The following is a 20,656-nucleotide window of genomic DNA, read 5'->3' on the forward strand; positions in this document are numbered from 1 at the left end:
CACAAACAGCACTGTGGGAAGTAAATGCCTCAGTGTTGTTGGACTACACGATTCTTGGTGCAATAGAAAAGGAAAAATTAGGCAGAACCCTTGACATTTTCCAAAATTTGGGGAGTCTCGTAGCACTTCAAACTCCAGATGAAACACTTTACAAACACTAAACGATTTATACTTCCTGCCCTCCTCTGCCTTTCTACAGCCTGAGAGTGTGTGTACACCACAATGCAGCGCCTTGTTACTCACACAGATCTTCACCGTATTGCCAAAAAAAGACCCAGACAAATTCTGCCTAGCACAGCTCAGCTCCCCAATGCAAAATAGCCAGAGCAATGTCCTGCTGCCAAGCCCTGGCAGGGAGCTCGAGGGAACGTTCGCACCTTCAAGGAACTGAGGAAAACTTTTAGCACATGACAAAGCCTGAAACCACGTTTCAGCTACTATTCACAGTGTAGATTTGGTGTATATTTTGGGGTCTGAAAGGGATGAATAGCACACAGAATCATAGAATGGTTTGGGTTGGAAGGGACCTTAAAGATCATCTAGCCTTCCACTACCTGAAGAGATCCTAACAAGAAAGATTAAGAGGGGCTATTTTTAAGAGTATGTAGTGACAAGGGGAAATGGCCTCAAACTGAAAGAGAATAGGTTTAGATTAGATATTAGGAAGAAATTCTTTACTGTGAGGGTGGTAAGGCACTGGCACAAATTGCCCAGAGAAGCTGTGGATGCCCCGTCCCTGGAAGTGTTTAAGGCCAGGTTGGATGGAGCTCTGAGCAGCCTGGTCTAGCAGAAAGTGTCCCTGCTCACGGCAGGCGGGTCGGAACCTCACCGTGTCACGCCACTGACCGCCCTGTCGCGGTGCTCTCCGCAGGGTACGCGGGGTCCCGCTGCGAGGAGGACATCGCCGAGTGCCGCAGCAGCCCCTGCCTCTCCGGCGGACACTGCGTGGAGCGCTCCTGGGCCGGGCTCTACGGGCGCGTCCCGGGGCTGCCGCCAGCCTTCAGCTACGACCGGGCCGAGGGCTACATCTGCCGCTGCCCGCCGGGCTTCTCCGGTAAGGTGCCCCCGGCCCGGTGCCGTCGGTGCGATGCGGGTCCCGCGGGGCGCAGGGTCCCTCTGCCGGCAGCGCGGGCCGTCGGGGCGTTCTGCAGCCCGAATCAAATACAACCTCCACGTGCGCGCGTAGCTCTGCTCTTAAGGGAAGAACAAACAATCAAACAAACAAACTAACAGTCGAATTTACAAGTGACCATAATCATGAAAGGGATGTGTTCAGACTTGCCTTTGCCCCAGCCTGCGCTGTTTAGCACAGCCACCAACCCGTTGGGTTTGGACTGTACACTTCTAGGCCTGCAGCATTTTATTGTCAACTCCATCCGCTTGTTTCTTCTGAAAGAAAAAATAATTAACAGCTAGATTCATTTAACCAGCTGTCAATTTCTCGTTCTATTCATCTCCTAAGCAGCTTATAAACTTTCCTGAGAGTTGCATGACTGCTGTCTCCAACATAGCAAGTACTAAAGTACATGGAGACCAGAGCTTTCCCTTTAAGTTACCTCTTTAAGTTACCTCTTTATTTTTCTTCAAGGGGCATTGAGACTTGTTTGCTTTTGTTCCAGCCCTTCCCCTAAACTGTCCTTCCCTATCCTGTCACTAAGTGTTGCTGTTGAGCTTTTGTTCTGCCTAAGAGAGTATAACAGGAGGCTTCTACTAAGGTTTTCGATATCTCCCAGGCTGTCCTAAGCACCCTTACCTCTTCACATGCCACTTCTTTCTCTTGGCCTCCTTCCAGCGATGTCCATCTTTCCAGTTTCGTTTCCTCCTGTCTTGTCCTAATTTAAAAATTTCTAAGCTCTGTGAGACAACCTGAAAGGTATTTCCTTGTTTAATCATCATCCTTTATCCTCTTATTTCCTTATCAATTGCCTTCACCTGGTTTGTTTGTTTGCCTAATTTGGGTCGTGATTCTACTGGTTTCATTCACATGGAGTTCTCTTACTCCCCAGGGAGTATAGGTAGGCTCTAACTGGTCTGGAGAAAAAGAGTGTAAGAATGTACTTAAATCTATTAATCTTGAATCACTTTTTTCAATCCATAAGCTCCTCAATCACAATGCAAGACTCTTCAAAATATGACTGAAAGTATTGGAGACCCTGAAATTTCTGCTGACTTCACATGCAAATTAAATTACATTTTTAAAAACCTTGAGTAAGTCTAGTTAATCACACACCTGTTGGATGCTAGATATATAACTTTCATTAGAAAGAAACCCCAAAATAGTTATTCTTACCAAACAGTGTGCCCAGACAGGTGGAGGCAGGAAGACCACAATCTTTAACAGGGCACTGTGGTAGCAGTAACAATGCACATCTCTCTCTGGCACTTCTCTTTCCCCCGGGTAACTTGGAAATGTTTGCCTCTGACCAGGAAAAGCTATTTCTCCAAATAGTAAATAAACCACAAGTTTTAATGAAAATTAAAGAAGATTTAAGATTAGAGTTGATAGCAGTAGCATGATTCAAGGTAGCAGGTCAGTCCCTGATCAGGACCACTCAGTATATGGGTTCTTATCTAATGTAGATGAACTAACAGTCGCCTGGAAAATATGTCAAATCATTTCATCTGGGAATTTCATTAACACAAAAAATCCTAAATTTCTGCAGCTGTAGGGCAGGAGTTTTTCCAGCCTTAACACCTGAGTAGTTGTACGTGCTTTAGATATAACCCCTCAGATTCCTATTGCAACAGGACAGAGACTTTATTTAATAAATCACATTCATTTTATTATGACTCTTTCCTCAGTAAAGCATTCACATAACATTATAATCATACTTCACTGATGGGGGTAATATGCAGAAATAGTAATCTACATACCCTGCATTGTGATGGCCTGATCTAAAAGCCATTGAAATCAATGGAAAGGTGTAATTAAACTGAGGATAATTGCCAATATGTAACAAGCACAAACCAGCGTCTTTGAACTTACTGGATAAGATTGCAAACAAATTAGTGTAATTGAACTGAAAATTGAGAATATCTGCCTTTTCGACTATAGTTTTAGACCTAAGGGCAGGAGATAGTGGAGCCTAAACACACGCCTATGTCAGGATAATATATTTCCCCATCATGATGGTAGAAAGGAATAGATATTACCTGGCAGCATCTTGTTACAGATAGTGATTGTTCAGGTGACTTGAAAATAGTCCGTAGTCCTGCTGAAAGTCTTGAAATGAACAAATCTGCAAATAAAATTATTTACACAATTTCGTTCTTACAAAATAAAAAATAAAAATCCCAGTCTGGAAACTTCATTCCAGATAGAATTGAGGACATTAATTATATGCCTTATCCAGATCTGAAATAGAAAATTTCTGTATGAGTTCTGTGAAGGGTTAAACTTCTGCAGCTCCCTTTTAAATCAAAGGGTTTGGGGATACTCAGATTTCAAGAGGTCGAAGTACTTCTGCAGTAGCAAGCCCTAGATTTTTTCATATTACCTTGGTCTGCTGGCCCCTAGCACAACAGTACTTTTAATAAATTGGGCTTTCATTTAAAGTCTTGTGATTTGTTACTGCTAGCTAAAGGCAATAGTTACCCTAGAACTGTGTCCTTTCATACTGTGGATATATTGTATTGCTCTAGCACTGCACATTTGTTAAAAAGACTGTTATTTGAGAGGTTAAACTTTTCACTTTGCTCATGAAAATATGTGAGAAAGGAGGAAGGCAGAGCTATGGATTTGGTAGTGACTCATTTCACCAGGTTGTAATAAACTTAACACCATGTCAAAATTAAAGAGCTTCTGAACTTGCAAGGTCTACCAAGTGACACAATCCAGTGTGGAACCGAGCCCAAGGAGCAGGGACTGTGCCAGGCAGGCAGGTCCTGCTCCCTGTGCCCGGTCCCCAGGTGGGTAGGACAGTGCTGCTGGCAGGGGTGAAGCTTATCCATTTTGCATCAGCAGAATAAGGGTAAGAGGAGCAGAGCCCACTGACCTGACTGTAGCAGGGTGCCTGCTGTCTGCAGACGAGTGCTGGCTCCTCAGTGCCTTAACACTGCTGGCGTCTTGTTATCTGCTGTGTGCCAGCTGTGCCACTAGCACTGCTGCTTGCTTTGGCATCATGAATTCCTAAATGGGTTTTGGCCTTTTCGTTTACTTGTCTTGTTTTCTGGTTTTCTCTTTTAAATTTCCTTGGCCCTTTTCCCAGTCTGTTGGACTAATGCAAGAGAAAATGATATGATCAGACTGGTGTCGTATGGGTATTGAATTCCTGGCATATGCATGGGGGAAAGAAACTGTCTTCCAGAGCCAGAAGATGAGGCAGATAAATGGCCAGTATGGGAGAGTACTCAGCACTCAACTAAGTAAAGAAAATCTCCACCCAGACACTGAACTGTGAGCATCACGAGACCAGTACCTAAAAACTGAACCATTTGGACTCTCATTCTGCACTGAAGCCAGGGTGACAGAAACATAGAAGCACACAGGGCATCAGGCTTCCATTGCCCTGCATGTCTTTAGGTGCTGCTATGGGCAGACCACCCAGCAGACGGCAGGGCAGACTGTCTCAGCCAGCCATCCTCCTCTCCCCATGGTACAGACATAAATATTATTTATGAGTAATGAATAGGATAGTGGGCATATTACCACTAACTTGGGAAGCCTAAAATACACACATATATTTTTATAATTATAAAAATAATTATATATTTTCTTTAGTTTTAATCTCCTTCCTTACAATGATCACACAGCTGCTGTCCTTAGACATATAAAGCAATGTGACTTACAAAAATGAAGTCAAGGAGTTGAATAGCAAAGATCTCATCTCCAAACTCCAAATTTTATTTTTACCTTTATTTCCTTGTCTGTCCTTCATCTGCTCACACCACAGTAGTCAATCATTCCTTCATTAACCAAGTTAATTCATTTTATTTCATGACCTGTCATCACAGTTTAAAAGGTTATTTTCTCTTCATTCTGAGACTTTAGAATAAGACAAGGCTGTTCAAGGAAAGAATGAGGATAAAAAAGGAGAAGACACACAGAGAAAATACAATTTTCAAGTTAAGAAGCTTTCAAGAGCACAGCTCCTCTTTTCAGTGAGACTCAGGCTTCTTCTGCAAGCAAGACAGGCATTCAAATTCAAAATTAACAGGTCTGGAAGTACTGTTAGCTAATTATTATTCCCATATAAGCAAAGTTTCAAGAAGGAAAATGTTACCATCAAGTACCCATTCAAAGTTAGCTGGTTTAAGGAGAAATTCCTAACACTACACACATGAAATTGCTGAAAAATGAGTTAGATCTAGAGATCTCTTCCTCTGGGCTTCTTACCCCTCTGGAACCTCACAGAGGCTATATTTGGGATGCAAACATACATCTTTGCTGCTTAAATTCGATTCACAGTCAGTACAAGATCTCTTTCTCACTGTTAGACTGCTGTGAAAAGTTCCCTTGCAAAATCAACTCGGTGGTATCGGGCAGTTGTGCAGCAAAACATGAAAAAGTGCAGCTATTTTCTGAGCATGGGAAAGAAGTTATTGCTTTCTAGAGAGATTTCTACAGTGCTGCCCTGTCTCTGTCCAAGCCACTGTGATCTCCATGTATTCCTGTGTTCAAAAGCACAAGGGGAAGGAGGAGGACCACCTCCTCTCACTGCTCCCAGTCAGTCTCAAAGCTCCAGCATTACAGGGCCAGCCTAGTCAAAGGCTGTACCAACACAGGATGCCCTCTGGGCCTGGCTGGCACTTACTGCCTGTAAAAACCCTACACAAAACAGACAATTAGCACTTTAAAGTACTTTTTCCATCTCTTCTAAAGCCTCTGATCTTGAAAGAACATTTGGACAAGCTTTTAATGATTCTATCCACTAATACCATTTAACATCTCTTCTATCAGTAGCATCCTGGTAAGGAGAAGTTCACACTGTCAGAATTGGTTCTTTCTCAGTTTGCCCCTCCTCTAGTTCCGTCACAGAGTTCTTCCTTCTTCCCTTTTTTCTTAACTTTTGGAAATGGTCAGAATATTCTCTTTGAAAGACAAAATGTATCCTTTAGCCCTGGTCTGTGGTCTACTCCAGGGAGAGGCAAATGCTTTCAGACCCCAGGAATACAGCGTTCTCACTAGTTTCTTGTTTGTTCCTTTACTGAGGATCAAACTGCTTTCTTTGCAATAAGCACAAAAAATTTCTCACATGCCTAACTCCCAGACCAAGCTCACTGTTTAGGTTAGTCTGATTAGTCTTTCTCTGGACAGTCCCCAGAAGGAAGTCTGAGGTTGGGTTCACAATACATGCACTCTGTACAGTAATGGCCATACAAAGGCAGTGTAACTCAGAACATTGTGGGCAGCACTGAAATAAGGCTATAGCTAGAAGAACTTATGAATTTGCCATTCTTTTATCAGTTACCATTGGAGAACCATTGGAACATTCCAATTTCATTTCTACTGCAGGTAGTGGCTCTCTTGAACAATTGTAAGAAATACCATTTAGTGAAAGAAAGTGTAATTTTTACATTCTTCCACCATATAAATCACCACAGCAACTAAGACTAACTTGTGTTTTTCATGACAGCTCTTTCCTTAACAGCCCATATCTTGAGATGCTTTATGAAAGCCTAATAGCTGTTTTATTTTTTTTGCAAAAATTAATCTTCTTATGACTTACCTTGCCCCCTACATGGCAGTGGACTGTGAGAGTGATTGCTTAAATGCACTGACTGTAGTTGTACGGTTACCTAGTGTTTATCACTGGTTATAGAACTCTGACTTAGTGGGAGGCACTTGAGGAAAGAGTAGCATATGTCTTTAAGTGATATTGATACCACCTAATAACATTTTTGTATTTACAATATTCTGCAGCTTGGGTTTCGCCTCACTAAAATCTGAATGTTTGTGTAAGCATTATCCCTGATGCAGAAAACATAGAATAAGGTCCAATATGATCATAAGGAATGACATTACTTCAACAAACAGTGGAGTCTCATAGCCTATGGAGGATGTATTTGTACATCATTATCAGATCCAGTTACCTTATTTAATGTGCTCCAAGTAGAGACTGAAATAGTTTTAGATTCTAGAAACAAAATATGCACTTGGCATGGGCACTAACTATGCAGAGGACTCCTTTTAATGTAATAAAATTCAGCTTTACTGAAAATTTCAGCTTGTTGCTATTATTCATATTGTACAAGGGAACCTTCTGACAGAATATTTTTATTAGTAATGACAATCTATGTTAGAATTTTGTAAAAGCTGAACTATGACCATTAGGAAATGAGCTCTCGAGCTTTTTATGATAACTCTTTACAGAATTAGCCCCCAAACTTGGTTTGCAACACTGAGAATATGCCTATGTATATTGTTTAATGATAAATATGTATTACATGAGAAATCTCTCTCCTCTTCTTGTTGCAAGTTGCAACTGGAAATGCAAAGAGATTGCAGCCCTCACTTGTGCATTATTCAGCATCAAAAGAATGCATGAATATTAGATGTTTTGGGGGTTTTTTTGAGTTAGAAATATATGAAATTAAAACATTAGGAAACATCTACCAATATTATTTTCAGAATATGTTCAGAGTTTTATTCTTTAAAATTTGACAGCTGACCCATTATTACTAAGATCTATTTTCTCTAGTTGCTCTGATATGTTAAGTTGTATTATGTAGTCCAATGTGATTGACAGAGCCTGCAAGCAGTGGATATTTTGAATCTGGCACATCTCTCTGTGTTAAACAGTGTTGCACATAAACACTTTTTAGCATGAAAAACTTTTTTCCTTGAAGGGAAGGAGGAGGGGATGAATGGCTTTTAATCCATAAGCTCCCAGATCTTGCAACATACAGACAGAAAATGTCCTTAGATTTAACAAATCTGTATGGCCAGTACCTGGCAAAAAATGCTTTCAAAAACAAACAAACAAAAAAGGCAGTTGTATATTGTTTGGCAGCGGGATAATATTTTTCAAGTACCTATTATTTTTCTTTCACTCATTCCTGGTGGGTCATTCCATCATATGACTGACTACTTGTTAAATCTAGTCTACCCAGTAAGAATTTTCCTTCTGGTGCCTTCTTCAGGCACTGCCTACTTACCTTTTTGATTTCTTTCTTCAATCTGTGAATAAACTTTTCTTTTTTAACTGGTATACCTCAGATATTTATACACTCCTCTTGACTGAGCTTATGAATTTGCTCAGTTCAATCTTTCTCTGTTGAAGAATCTCTCTGGCCCTTTCATTTCTTGCTTGTTTTGCCCCAGACCAACACCATGCTCAACATCCAATGGCAAAGACAACCACTAATGAAAGTAGCCTTTAAAGTGTGGTCCCAAACCCTGGTAAAATCAAAGGTATTGCGCATACTAAAACTAACAGCAGAACTTTGCTTGTCTTCTAAAGAATTTGATTGTCCATCTCAGGAGCTACTTTACAGCATATGCTTTTTAGCATTGGTTTGTGTAAGCCTACATTGGTCTGGTTGAACTACAGTCAAATTGCAGTCAGGCAGATGCACAACTTGTCCCCAAACAGAAAGGAACTTTCTTTAAATCTACACTTCATACAACTTTCACTACTCTAGAGAAAGTGCTTAACAAGTAGACACTAACAGAGGACCTGTGCTATGGGACTAATGTATTTTACTTTCTCAATACATTCTAATTTATGGAATATTTAAGGTCAAATGTCAAGCGATAAACAAAATGACCCAATTTAATAGTATAGTGTTTTTCTCAACAGATGATTTCAAAACCAGCCTTGATAATGTCACCATCATGAACCCCATTAAAATCCAGTTTATTGGAAATACAGTAAATTATACAACCAAACATTTAAGAGGCATTACTTCTCTCTCCTTCCCATAACAGAGGAATTCAGAAGTGACATTGGAGAAGCTGGAGGAGTTCAGTCAGAAATAGTACATGGGCTAGTAGTTCTGAACCATATGCATGTATGTATAAATGTGTGTTTACACATATATGTGTTAATACACATATAAATACATACATGCTACTACTTACGTAGTAAGTACTTCAGAGTACTTTTCTGCTCTGCTTATAGAAAACCTTTCTGTGACCCTTAGTTAAAAAGGTCCTTAGTTAAAAACTTGCATCTTTTCTATTTTTGAAGGGCACAGTTTTCTGTCTGGATTGATTTGTGGTAGGAATAAAAGATTTGTCTTCATTCCTCACTGCAAACTTTGCAGCACGCCATGAGTGTGCTGGTTAATAAGCAGAGTTTATGCTGGTCTTCATTACTAAATAATTATTTCAATTGCATGGCTTGTAACAGTGGGAAATGCATGATGTTTGCATGCCAAACCTGTATATATTTGTTATGAAAGCAATATTGACCTACATTGAAATAAAAAATAAAGATGTATGAGAAAACTTGCTCAAAGAATGCAGGCTGCTATTAAATTGCTAAGGCATTCAAATATAAATGGCACAATGCCATTCATCACTTCATTGTTGTAGGGGTTACAGTTTTTATGTAGCTTAGCTACTCTGTTTTCACACTTGCAGATTTTTACGTGCCTTTGAAATACCATTTCTCGCATATAAACATCCCCAAATAACCCATAGCAGTGGGATGGCATTGCTGTTTACCCTTAGTAAAGTGCTTTACTTGGCGAAATGCTATTTGCATTAGTCTCCTAAAAAAGTATAAACTGCCCTAATATGTGAAAATATGCAATTTTTTTGAACTGTTATCAGCATTTTGGTACCAACACAGCTCTGAGAGTTCTGAGAACCAAGTTCCCTGTATCCCCTCTGTTCCTGTGAGCCAGTAGAGGGAGCACAAAATACTGTCCGTGTCTAGCATCTGCTAGACATTAGCAAATTCTAGCTTTAGCTGATATTTCAACACTGTCATTAGAGCCTGATCTGGAAGACGCTATTTCTCAAAGACTTCGTGATGAACACTGTTTGCTAATCCAAATTCTTAGAGTCAATTTTTAGCTTTTGCACCACACAATTTGATTAGCAGGATCTTCCACATGGAATTCAGGGATATTGGTCTGCGGCCAGTCATGCAAAGTCCACCCAGGGTTGTAAAAGCTATGGAAAAAAATGACACTGTTTTAAGTAAAAAAGAGTAATTTGATGACCCAGACAGGCTATTTCTAGTTAAGATTTGTTAGCACCTTGGAGCCTTAGTTTTCACACAAGAAGAATAACAAATTAAGAAATTTACTTATTATGTCAGTGGTCCTGCTGACAGAGCTATTGGGGTGAAAGGAGGCACCCACAATGAATTTTGCACTGTCTCTTGGCAAAAAGTAGATATTTGACCCAAACATCATGCAAAATGTTCATATTTTCCTCTTTGTACCTGAAATACCAGCACAGGACTATTTCAGACCCTTACATAAGGTTCCCATAATGCTGGTGGCATAAGTGACATCAGTTTTTAAAGCATAAAAGGCACCTCATCTAGGCTCAGAAATGTCAGTAGTAATTACAAACTTTGTTTTCAAGTATAATCAATTCTTTATTTATGGTGTGAAATGTTTTTTACCCTTTTGAACTTTTGCTATTCTAAGCCAAGCAATATTGTTGGCATGTTCCTTTAAAAATAATTGCTTCTGGAGAGAGAAATTGAATGTCAGGTTCCAACTTGATGTAAATTAAATGGGTTACATTAATAGTCTGGCCCGTGGTAGAAGTGAGTGTTTCGATTCTGGGTTTGACTTCAGGACATGACCTCTTGATCACACAGGTCAGCACAGATGGGAAATATTGGAGAGGTACCCTAGGTTGACGTGGGGAAGAAAGTGTCTAGTACTGATGTATCACAAACTGTCTGATCCATTAAACAGAAGCAATGTCAGACTCCACAGAGAATAAAGCTTAGTTGTCATAGGTCATTATGCTCCTCAAAAAAAAGAGTTGGAAGGAAAATCGCAATGATGGAAATCCTCCGGGCTGTCATATACACATAATCTTCTAAACCTTCCTGAATTAATGCTGCCAAGCCTATATACAGGAGGGGATGGAGTAAAGAACCCAAATATTCTTAACTTTTACGATACAATTATGTGTCATATTTCCCATCTGTAGCTGTTAAAAAGAATTATTTAACAACATTCAGCATTTTAAATTTAAAAGCAGGACATCTATATAACTGAGACTCTCACACTTATGTGACATGTCTTAAGAAGAATTCCATCCATGAGAGCAATCACATTTGCAAGGTCAGGCAATACATAGTTCTTCAAGGTGAAGGAACAGGTGAATTGGGAAGAAGTTTATATATCTCTTTTTCTTGAAGGCTATCTCCTGCCTTTAAAATTGGCTTTCATTTCAAGTTCTGAACAACCCAAATTCCCCATGACAGATTTTCCAATCTCTTAAATCACCTTCACAACCTTTTTCTGGACCTGCTCCAGTGTGTCTGCTTCCTTCTTGTACCGGGGTGGCCCAGACTCGGACTTGGTGTGGTCTCACTGGTGCTGAGCAGAGGTGAGGAGTCACCTCCCTCAGCTTGCTGGCAACATAATTCCTAACACAGCCCAGGAGGCTGCTGGCCCTCCTTGCTGTCAGGGCACACTGCTGCCTCATGCCCAGCCTGTTCAGAGCATGGCAAAGCTGCTTTCCAGACAGCTGGACCCCACCATGCACTGGTGAATGGACTTAATTGTGCCCAAGTGCAGGACTTGGTGAATCCCTTTGCAGAATTTCATGAGGTTCCTGAAGACTGCCTGTTTCTCCAGCCTCTCAGTCCCTCTGAATGGCAGTGCAAACTCTCTGGTGCATAAGGAACTCTTCCTAATTTTGTATACACATATATACAATTCCCATTTTAATTGATAATACATTAAAAAAGAATCACTTTATTGCTTTTGTTGGATTGGATTCAGGAGTTTTACAGTCTGATGGCAATTAATTATCCTTGATGAGTCCCAGGTCTAAGGTCTTCTCAAGGACATAAAGAGTATGTCTGGGTTTTGAGTAATAAAAATAAGCTGATAAAGTGACCACCAAAACTAATTTTATGTGATATACTCCATAAAAGTTCTTACATTAATTGTTCCCTGTAGCATCTAGCTCTTAATTATTCATTCTTTGCTAATAGGAGGAACAATTGATAAAGTCTAGTATTTTTACATCTGCTCATTTGCACTGTTTGAAATAAACCTGCTTCTGTTTAGTACCTGGACTAATTTTTTCAGGTACAAGGAGAATTTTAAAGAAGTTAAGCTAACCTTTTACTGATGACTCGGGTGCTGATCCCTTTAAAAATATTTGAATTAACTAAGAAAAAGGACTTCTGCTGATTGGGTAAGGAGAACCAGATTAAGGAAGGCACACTCCTTCCCCGGCTGACAATGAACTTTGCACTTTCAGTACGCAGTCTTGGAGAGAAGAAAAACCCCTAGAATGAACAGCTAATTTATGCTGATAATTAACTGCTAGAAGTAGATTTGGTAGATCTGACTCAGATTGATCTCCCACTGCTGTAACTCTTCGAGTCTGGCTGTGCTAACAACATGACACTAATACAGAGAATCATAATGATCAATACAATTATGGCTGTAGTCTTTGTCCTGTGGGCACTATTTTGTCTTAGCAAAGAGGGTTCAGAATCTGTTATTAGGCCTGTTTGTGAGGCCAAAACATTATGGTAAATCACTACCTATCATACCAAATAAAGAAAATTATTTAAACGCTGTACTGTGTATACGTCTGCACAGGTACAGAAGTTAACTGTAACACATAAAGATATAGAAAAACTAGATTGAATCTAGCTAAATCACATTCCTATACTATCATCTAGGAAATCCCCCAAAAGACAGGCAGCAGACCATGGAAAGCACACACAGTCTTAGCTGAAGTCCATGGTGTGCCATTTCCACTGGGACTGCTGGGTGACCTAGCAAAAATGAAGTTAGTTTGTGTCTCAAGCTTCCCAGCTTCAAGATGAGTTAAGCATATGAAACCCTGAATAAACAAAGCCACCACTGAGATGAGTTTTCAAACTACAAAAGGACTAACACTGAAGGGACTGAGTGAAATGAACCCTGCTGCTGAAGTGAAAACAGGTATGATCTCTGGCCATTACCATTCATACGGAACTGGAATGAAAGATCCCAGTCCAAAGTCCAGGGTCTTCTGCATCTACATCTGCTCTACAGCAAGTCACAGCTATTTACATAGAGAAGAAAACACACACCATGTAGAGTAATTGCCTTAAAAAGAAAAAAAAAAAAAGAGTTCATAGTTCACTGCAAAAGGCTTGTTTTTTCCTGTATTTAAGTGATAATAAATTATGTAGAAATATATACTGTAGGAATAGAGAAGTGTCATTATACATAGCATAGATACAGATCATATCCATGCTTTTTATACAGTTATGCTATGCACAGCTCAAAATACACAGAGCATAAACACATTATGTGCATTCACACATTCACGTTTTATATTTTTCTATTGTCAGGTCTCCATTCTCAATTAAGCTCTATAGGCCCTATTAAAACTATGATTTTCTGGCCTACTGACTTTTTCAGTTTGTTTCAATAAGGACTGACAATGAAGTTATGTAAATACAGTCACTTTTGCGTGTTGTGGAGATTCACATTACTTATAGCAAAATGAGAAAATCTTGCAAATGACTGAAATTTTTCAAAGCACCATTTCCAGGGCAGAAGCCGTTTCACACTAGACAGCACAGTGGCTGTGCTTGCCTAACTCAGTTAAAACAAATAGAAAACAGGCAACAAGAGACAAGGTAGAAAATCCCTTTTAGGGGAGACTAGACACAGTGTACATTTCTCAATGGAAGTGTTCATCAGCAACAGCCACTCTTTTAAAGCCCTTAAGTGTTTTTAGAATGGAAAATTAATTTGTTTTCTAATTCCAAAGTGAATCATATGCTCCAAACAGATTTTCAAGTCAATGAAACATGACCTTGTATGATCTAATTAAGCAACTCAAAGGTATTAGTTGTTTTAAGATCCCTCTGGATATACTTCAGTTCAAATGCACACACATCATCTGTATGTACAAGCTCATAAATCTACAAAAAATGCAAATCAGATCATTAATGCTTTGAATTTGACAGTCTTGCCACAGCTTTCTAAAAGGTAAAACATGAAAAATTCCTGAATTACATATACTCTTTTTACAACTTAAAGAGCGCGTGCACACACACACACACACACACACACACCGGAAAGCAGAACACCAAATATCTTTCTTTGACTTTTAAATATCTGGTCCATAATCAGGTATAAAATAACAAGTTCTCTTAAACTTGCTATTACAATTTCTTCTCTGGATGATGTCCTGACCCTTTGACTGGAGCATTGGACCAGATGATAACCTTTGAAGGTCCTTTTAAACCTAAGTTTTTCTATGATTCTGTCTTAATTCTCTGTTTTGTGAATTGACTTCTCTACTCCAGTGCACATGACTATTTAATTTTAAAAAAAAAAAATCTATGACTTTTTTTTCTAATTTTTATCCAATCTTTTGTCTTTGGAATTGCTGCAGTGGTGTACATTTTCCACTCTCAGATCTCTGTGTAGACCTTATCTATGAGGTGCAGTGTTTCTTAGCATCCCTCACATGTCCTATATAGATTAATGGCCATAACCATACACTCTCTCTCCTCTTAGTACCCATAAATGCCCATGTGTCTAACAAGAATGCTGTCTGAAATGCCTTTGGTACTTTGGGAGTACCATTGATTTCTATGTTTTTATTTCCTTTTCCCCATTCACATCTTCCTCTACTTTTTCATCTGTTTAGTCTCCAAAATCTTACCTACTCTTTTCTTTCTTAATGGTATCCTTCATAGATCATCCTTTTCCACTTTAACCTGTCACACCCTGTAACTATGCTCTCCTTCCTCTCCTCTACCCTTCCTGTCTCATATCAACAAGATGGCCAGAGCTACAACACGTTTGTGCAGCCAGAAAACCCACTCAAGACGGATACTGCCTGGGAAAACTGGGCTGCCACCATTTAATTTTCTTCCCTACCTCCATCAGTCAAATGCAACAGCATTTTACCTGTACATAAAGCTGACTCCAGGAGCAGGGAAATGAAAGGAAAATGAGCGCCATGCAGGGACATATTTCTTCAACGAGGTTTTCCTTTACTCCAGATTCAGACCCTAATCCTACAATTGGATCCACATGGCTGGCAGTGTAAATTGAAATATGGGATGAAGGTGTAGGCTACAAGCAGCAGTTTTGCTGTGCTGCCCTTCTAGGACACGGCCCCTCCCCATTGCCAGGCTGTGTGTGCCTGACCTCTCGTGCAGCTTTGCCTACGGAGCAGGCTCTGGAAGGGGCTGGCTCGTCCACTCCGGAGCTGAAGCCAAGCTGAACTCAGCCGGCTGTTTCCAATATTTATAAAATAAAATAAACACACCAGATCTCACTAAACAACTAATCACCTACAGCATGTACATGATTTTCTTCTTCTTTTTTTTTCCCCCCTCAAATGAAAACTATTTTAGGTGTGACAAAACATGTGAAACAAGTGGAAAAACATTTCCAAGTACTTTTGCTCTCAGAAAATCTTTAATGATTGAAGAGATTAAGGGACTGGGGTTTTTTACTACTTTAAAAAAATCCATTTTTACTGAAAATTCAACCTAGTCTATGAAGCTTCAGGCCAGCAACATTTAAAAAGATTGAATTACAGCATGCCATTCTGAATGTAGCACGTTATGAATTCCATATACCTCAACTAGAATGACATATTTAATGATTAAGCCAAGCCACTCAACTTTATTTCTATTTTAATTTTTTTTCCTAGCCAGTATTAACTTTATACATACATTTGAAATGGCAAGAGGAAAAATAGCAGAATAGTGAATTTGTCTGCGATAGGGATAACTAGCAAGGTCTTACAGCTTCACAGAATTAGAGTTCTGTGCGAAAAGTATCATGTGCCAATTAGCCCTATGTTAACAAATGCTTATTATCCCACTTTTTAAAAGTATCCCATTTTCCATGTGCTCCAGCTCTGCCCTGTATTCTGTCCTTCATTTTACACAGGCCTTTTCTGCTAAGACAGCAACAGAAATTGCCATACAAGATCAGATCACTGGTCACATTAAGTTCAGTATTGAATGTAAGCCAGTTCTTTACTGAATAAAAATAGGAGAAAAAAAAATCCATTTAAATACCCCTCACTGATACACACAAGAGTAAAACCTCCTTCCTGACCTCCATGGTGACTGATTTATGCCCAGAAGGATGGGTTTTAATTATGATGACACAGAGATGGTCAATTTATTTCCTTGCGCTTACTCACTCGTGAGCATGCACTTCCTCCTTCCAGCAAAGAGTAATTATCTCTTTGCAATTATCTGCACAGATGTGGCAAAGTTAGAATTTTTGTGACTGTCTGCTAAGACCTGGGGCCCTGAAGAATATGTGCTCTGCCAGATCTTTCCCCTGGCCTCAGCATTTATGAGACCCTTGAAAAGAGTTGTTTGCACCTGGGGTAGGATTTTGTAACAGATATTTCCAAAACTGTAAAATATAGGTGGAGGGAGCATTATTGCAAACTCTTTGTCCTCCATAAAGTATATTCTGAAGGGCATGCTACAATCTGAGTTTCTCCAAGGTTTGCTCCTGCTTGCATTTGATACCTTTATGTGCATAGATACCTATATGTGGAAGTAGAGTTTGACATATCTACAGCTTAGTTGCTGGGAATTATTTTATTCAAAGAAGGCATAGAAACATGGAAAAAATAGAATTGGAAGGGACTGACATGCAGGTATCATTTGGACTATCTATGTGCCTAAGATAGGATCTGCTGGCTCATGTCTCATTGCACTTTTGCCTCTAACCAATTTTTAAGGATCCAAAATAGACCTTATGGCTCCCAGCAGGCATCTTATGTGAAGGCTTTTTTGTCTCATTGCCATTAGAAATCCTAAAGTGTGACCTGGATGTTCTTTGTGCAGGGCCAAACCTGTGACTTTTTCATTTGTTTACTGTGGTCTCAGGGAACAGTGTGCTCTCTTTTTTACCCTGAAAAACTGTTACCGTGTCCCATTTCCTCTGCTTGTGCTTCGACTGAACAGCCCTACTTTTTTAACCTCTCCTCAGAAGCCATATTTTCAAGATTTGTGATAATTCCTGAACTCTTCCCAATTGATCCAAATTGTCCTTGCAGTGCAGAACTAAAAATGAACTCAGTGTTCCTACCACGGTGTGACTGAGGCTTTGTAGATTGAAACTATTGTTCCACCTGATTGCTGGTTATTCTGGCCTGAGACTACAGAAACTGAGTGAGCCCTTCCAAAATTGAATACAATATTTTTCAGGCCATTTCTCCAATTTCTTATGTTCAGCTACAAAGGTCATTTTGTCCTTAACACAATCAAAAGTTTCTCTTAACCCTGTTTTATCAGATAACTCAATGAGCAAGCTTTCTATGTCAACATCCACATCTTTCATGAAAACACCAACCAGAGCAAACCCTCGACAATCCCAAACTATAATCAATGGAGCCTTCCATTTTGACAGGGAACCTCTGACAATTATTTTCTGGGCAGGATTACACACGTTTTTTACCCACTTTATGGTGGTTTCATATAGATTTTTCTCCTTGGTTTGTAAATGAAAATGTCATTAAAGAATACATCAAACCCTTACTGTAATTAGAGTGGCTGTTCCTGACAGGTTTGTTCAAAATACCCACCAGTGGTTCTGACACGGCTTCAGGCATTTGCTAAATTCCCTGCTAGGAAGTTCCTCTGTCTCAGAGTGCCATCAGCCCCACGTTGTCACCAAGCTGTAATAACATATGTCTATCCCCACCTGTTGACTGTTTGTATGTTCATAATCTTACCTCAGTCATATTATCAAGGTCATATTGCAAAAGGACTGACAATTACTGAGAGCCTCCAAATTTTTCTTCTTATATTCAAAATAAAATGCATATTAAACGTCAAGCTGTAGCACAAGACATCTGATAAGCACTACTAATCAAGTGCATACACATTAACTTATCAGTATGAACTTTGTTAAAAGATTCCTTACTTACCTTCCAAAGAGTCTGGATGACATCCTTATCCCATGGCATTTGAAAGTATTATAGGAAAAATGCCTATGTCCCAGGCTGGAAGAAGCAGCAATTTTCTGAGCATCTCCATTAAAGCAATTGTGAACTGTAGATTAAAGGAATCCAAAATTGTATTCTGTGTATGAGTCTTCTGGTCAACCTAAGAACACATTTGACACAAGGTGAGGAACTTCCTAATTAATGAATAAACGAGATAAGGGAAAAGAAGAAATTGATAAACACATGTGCCAAAAATAATGTCTGCTGCTAAATTTTTCACAGAAATAAGTAGTTAAATCTCCAGAACTTTATTTTCCTCTAATTAAATTTGGTCCAAATTAAAATGTCTTGCTCAAGATCTGAAGAAAAAAAAATGCTTTGGTAAATTATTTTTTTCCTGTCTTTAGCACACTAAAAAAATCTAGAGACATAGACTTCCGGTAGGTAAAGAGAGCAAATGGAACAAAAATATTTTATAAAATAAAGAAACAGGATCAAATTTTAGGTCTTTTCAATCTGCTTATTGAGATGTACAGTTTCTCTGAATGACAGTGACCAGAGTTGATCTGGATTAACAAACCCCTTGAAAGAAAAAAGGTCTTAAAAAACAACACCTTGTAGAACAACAAAAAGTGACAAATCAGTTTCAAATGTATCCTAAAAATATGCCTTTCTAGGAGATGCAAAGTTTGGTGTGAGCACACTTGGAGGACATACTGAAAAAGAATTTAAATAGGATACATATCTATTGTGTAAGCAGTTTAATGAGACTTACTTTAAGCCTTGTTGATCTGGCTTGGGCAAAATACACCATCAGACCACATCAGCAAGTACAGAAGTGGAGCAAGCTAATCCTGGAAAGGAAGCCTTTATACTAAGAACTGTTGTGAATTTTACAGAAACTTACTCTGTGGACTCCTTAAGTGCTAAACAATCTTTTTCTTCCGGAAATTTTCCTTTGGAAAAAGATGGATGCCACTAGGATACAAGTTTACATCATTTTAATGACAATGTTTACAGGTAAATATTTACTTTCTGTGAATTTTTTGTGAAATTGTAAGTGCACTTAGACTGTATTGAATGTGTAGGATCTATCCAGGTTGCATGTCTGTATTTGCTTGATATTTATTTAGTGTCAGGGAGCTGGAAAGGCAAAAGATTTCTAACCAAAGGTGTGTATTAAAAGTGTAATTTGGATAATATTTTTATAATTGTTTAATCAAAATGAAAATTAGTGGTGTTCAGCAGACTTATTCTTGAATAATTGCTTTTGTCATCTTGCTTCTGCAGGAAACCTTTGCTGCTAAATTTGAAACAGAGAGTTTAATTAAGAGGTTAACAGTTAGAAAATAGGTACCATATAGTAATAATGTGTAAATGAAAAAAGGAGACACATGAGTGATATTGTAAAACTGAGTCAAAGGAACTGTTTCATCTCTGTTTTGAATAAAACTTCACAGGCTGGAAAAGAAACCATCTATAAAAATATGACAAAAATATTCCCATTATCTAAAGTTTTAGGTCAGTGTGTAATATATTTAGAAGAGAAAATGCTGAATGATTTTACTTTACTTTTTGCTTTAAAAACACAAATATGCTTAGCTGAGCTAATGCATGTAACCACTGAAAAGAAACATTTACTTGCATTTACTTTTGGTATGTCTTACATCTTTTGAGAATACTTTTTTTACATGCTAACTTTTCCAACCTGAGCTATTTGAACTGCTTATACAGTTCTATAAATATTGACTAATCCTTTTATCTAGAGTGCTTTTATCTTGAGTGACAGTGGTCTTTGCTCATACAGCAATTGCCAGATAACAAGCAATATCAACCCTGCTTGAAAGAACAGCTGATCTATTTATTTTTGATATGAAAAAAATCACTTATTATTTGTCTTTTGGTGTGACCTATATTTGTGTTTGTGCTAATATTATTATGAAATAGTAAGCCTATATATATGTGTGTATACATTTGTGTATATATATACACAACCTGATAAAAAAACTACTTTGCAACATAGTTTTAGTATCATTACTTAAAAAATAAGCACTGAAATGCTTCTTAAAAAATAAGCACTGAAATGCTTCTGAAATTACATGCATTTAAGTGGTTCTGTGAGTCACTTTGCATTTAATTATTCATTCATAATATTGATTTTGCATAGGCAAGGGATACACTAATAATAAGTGTACCTCCTCATAAAGCCCATTTTATTTCTTTGTTGGACATTGATTTTTTTTTTGGTCAAATTTGTTATCTAAAATTAAAAATAGAAATATATATTATTTCCAAAAGAATTTAGCACTCTAATGAAATAAATTCATTCATTTTATATCTAATCTGATGAAGTAGAGAAAAATACAGACACTAAAACATTATTGTAAAGTTGGATTCAGTTTATGCATCTGCATCATCCTTTCCAGAGGCAAGTAACTATTGCAAAGTGTGACCCAGATCACAAGTTACAAAGCAAAGGGGATGTATGGCAGGTGCCATGGGATAATAAACTGATACACAGAGAGTCATCAAACATTACTGAAAATGCAACAGCTAAGGACCCAGCAATTCGCTATGCTGATTTTTTTATGAAAGGTTTAATAGGGCATCTCAGTCTAT

At 38.6% G+C, this 20,656-nt stretch overlaps 1 protein-coding gene across 1 annotated transcript in view; it reads left to right on the top strand.

Moving 5' to 3' along the window:
• Window positions 1–20,656, top strand: part of CRB1 (crumbs cell polarity complex component 1) — a 71,910-nt gene that overhangs the window by 10,973 nt on the left and 40,281 nt on the right. Inside the window, exon 5 of the mRNA XM_018078980.3 lies at window positions 872–1,054. Within this exon, the coding sequence (XP_017934469.2) occupies window positions 872–1,054 (183 nt within the window). The remainder of the gene's footprint in view (window positions 1–871; window positions 1,055–20,656) is intronic.

This window comes from Manacus vitellinus, unplaced genomic scaffold (genome assembly GCF_001715985.3).
Source record: "Manacus vitellinus isolate BGI_N305 unplaced genomic scaffold, ASM171598v3 scaffold_44_pilon, whole genome shotgun sequence".
In the NCBI taxonomy this organism is placed as follows: domain Eukaryota; kingdom Metazoa; phylum Chordata; class Aves; order Passeriformes; family Pipridae; genus Manacus; species Manacus vitellinus.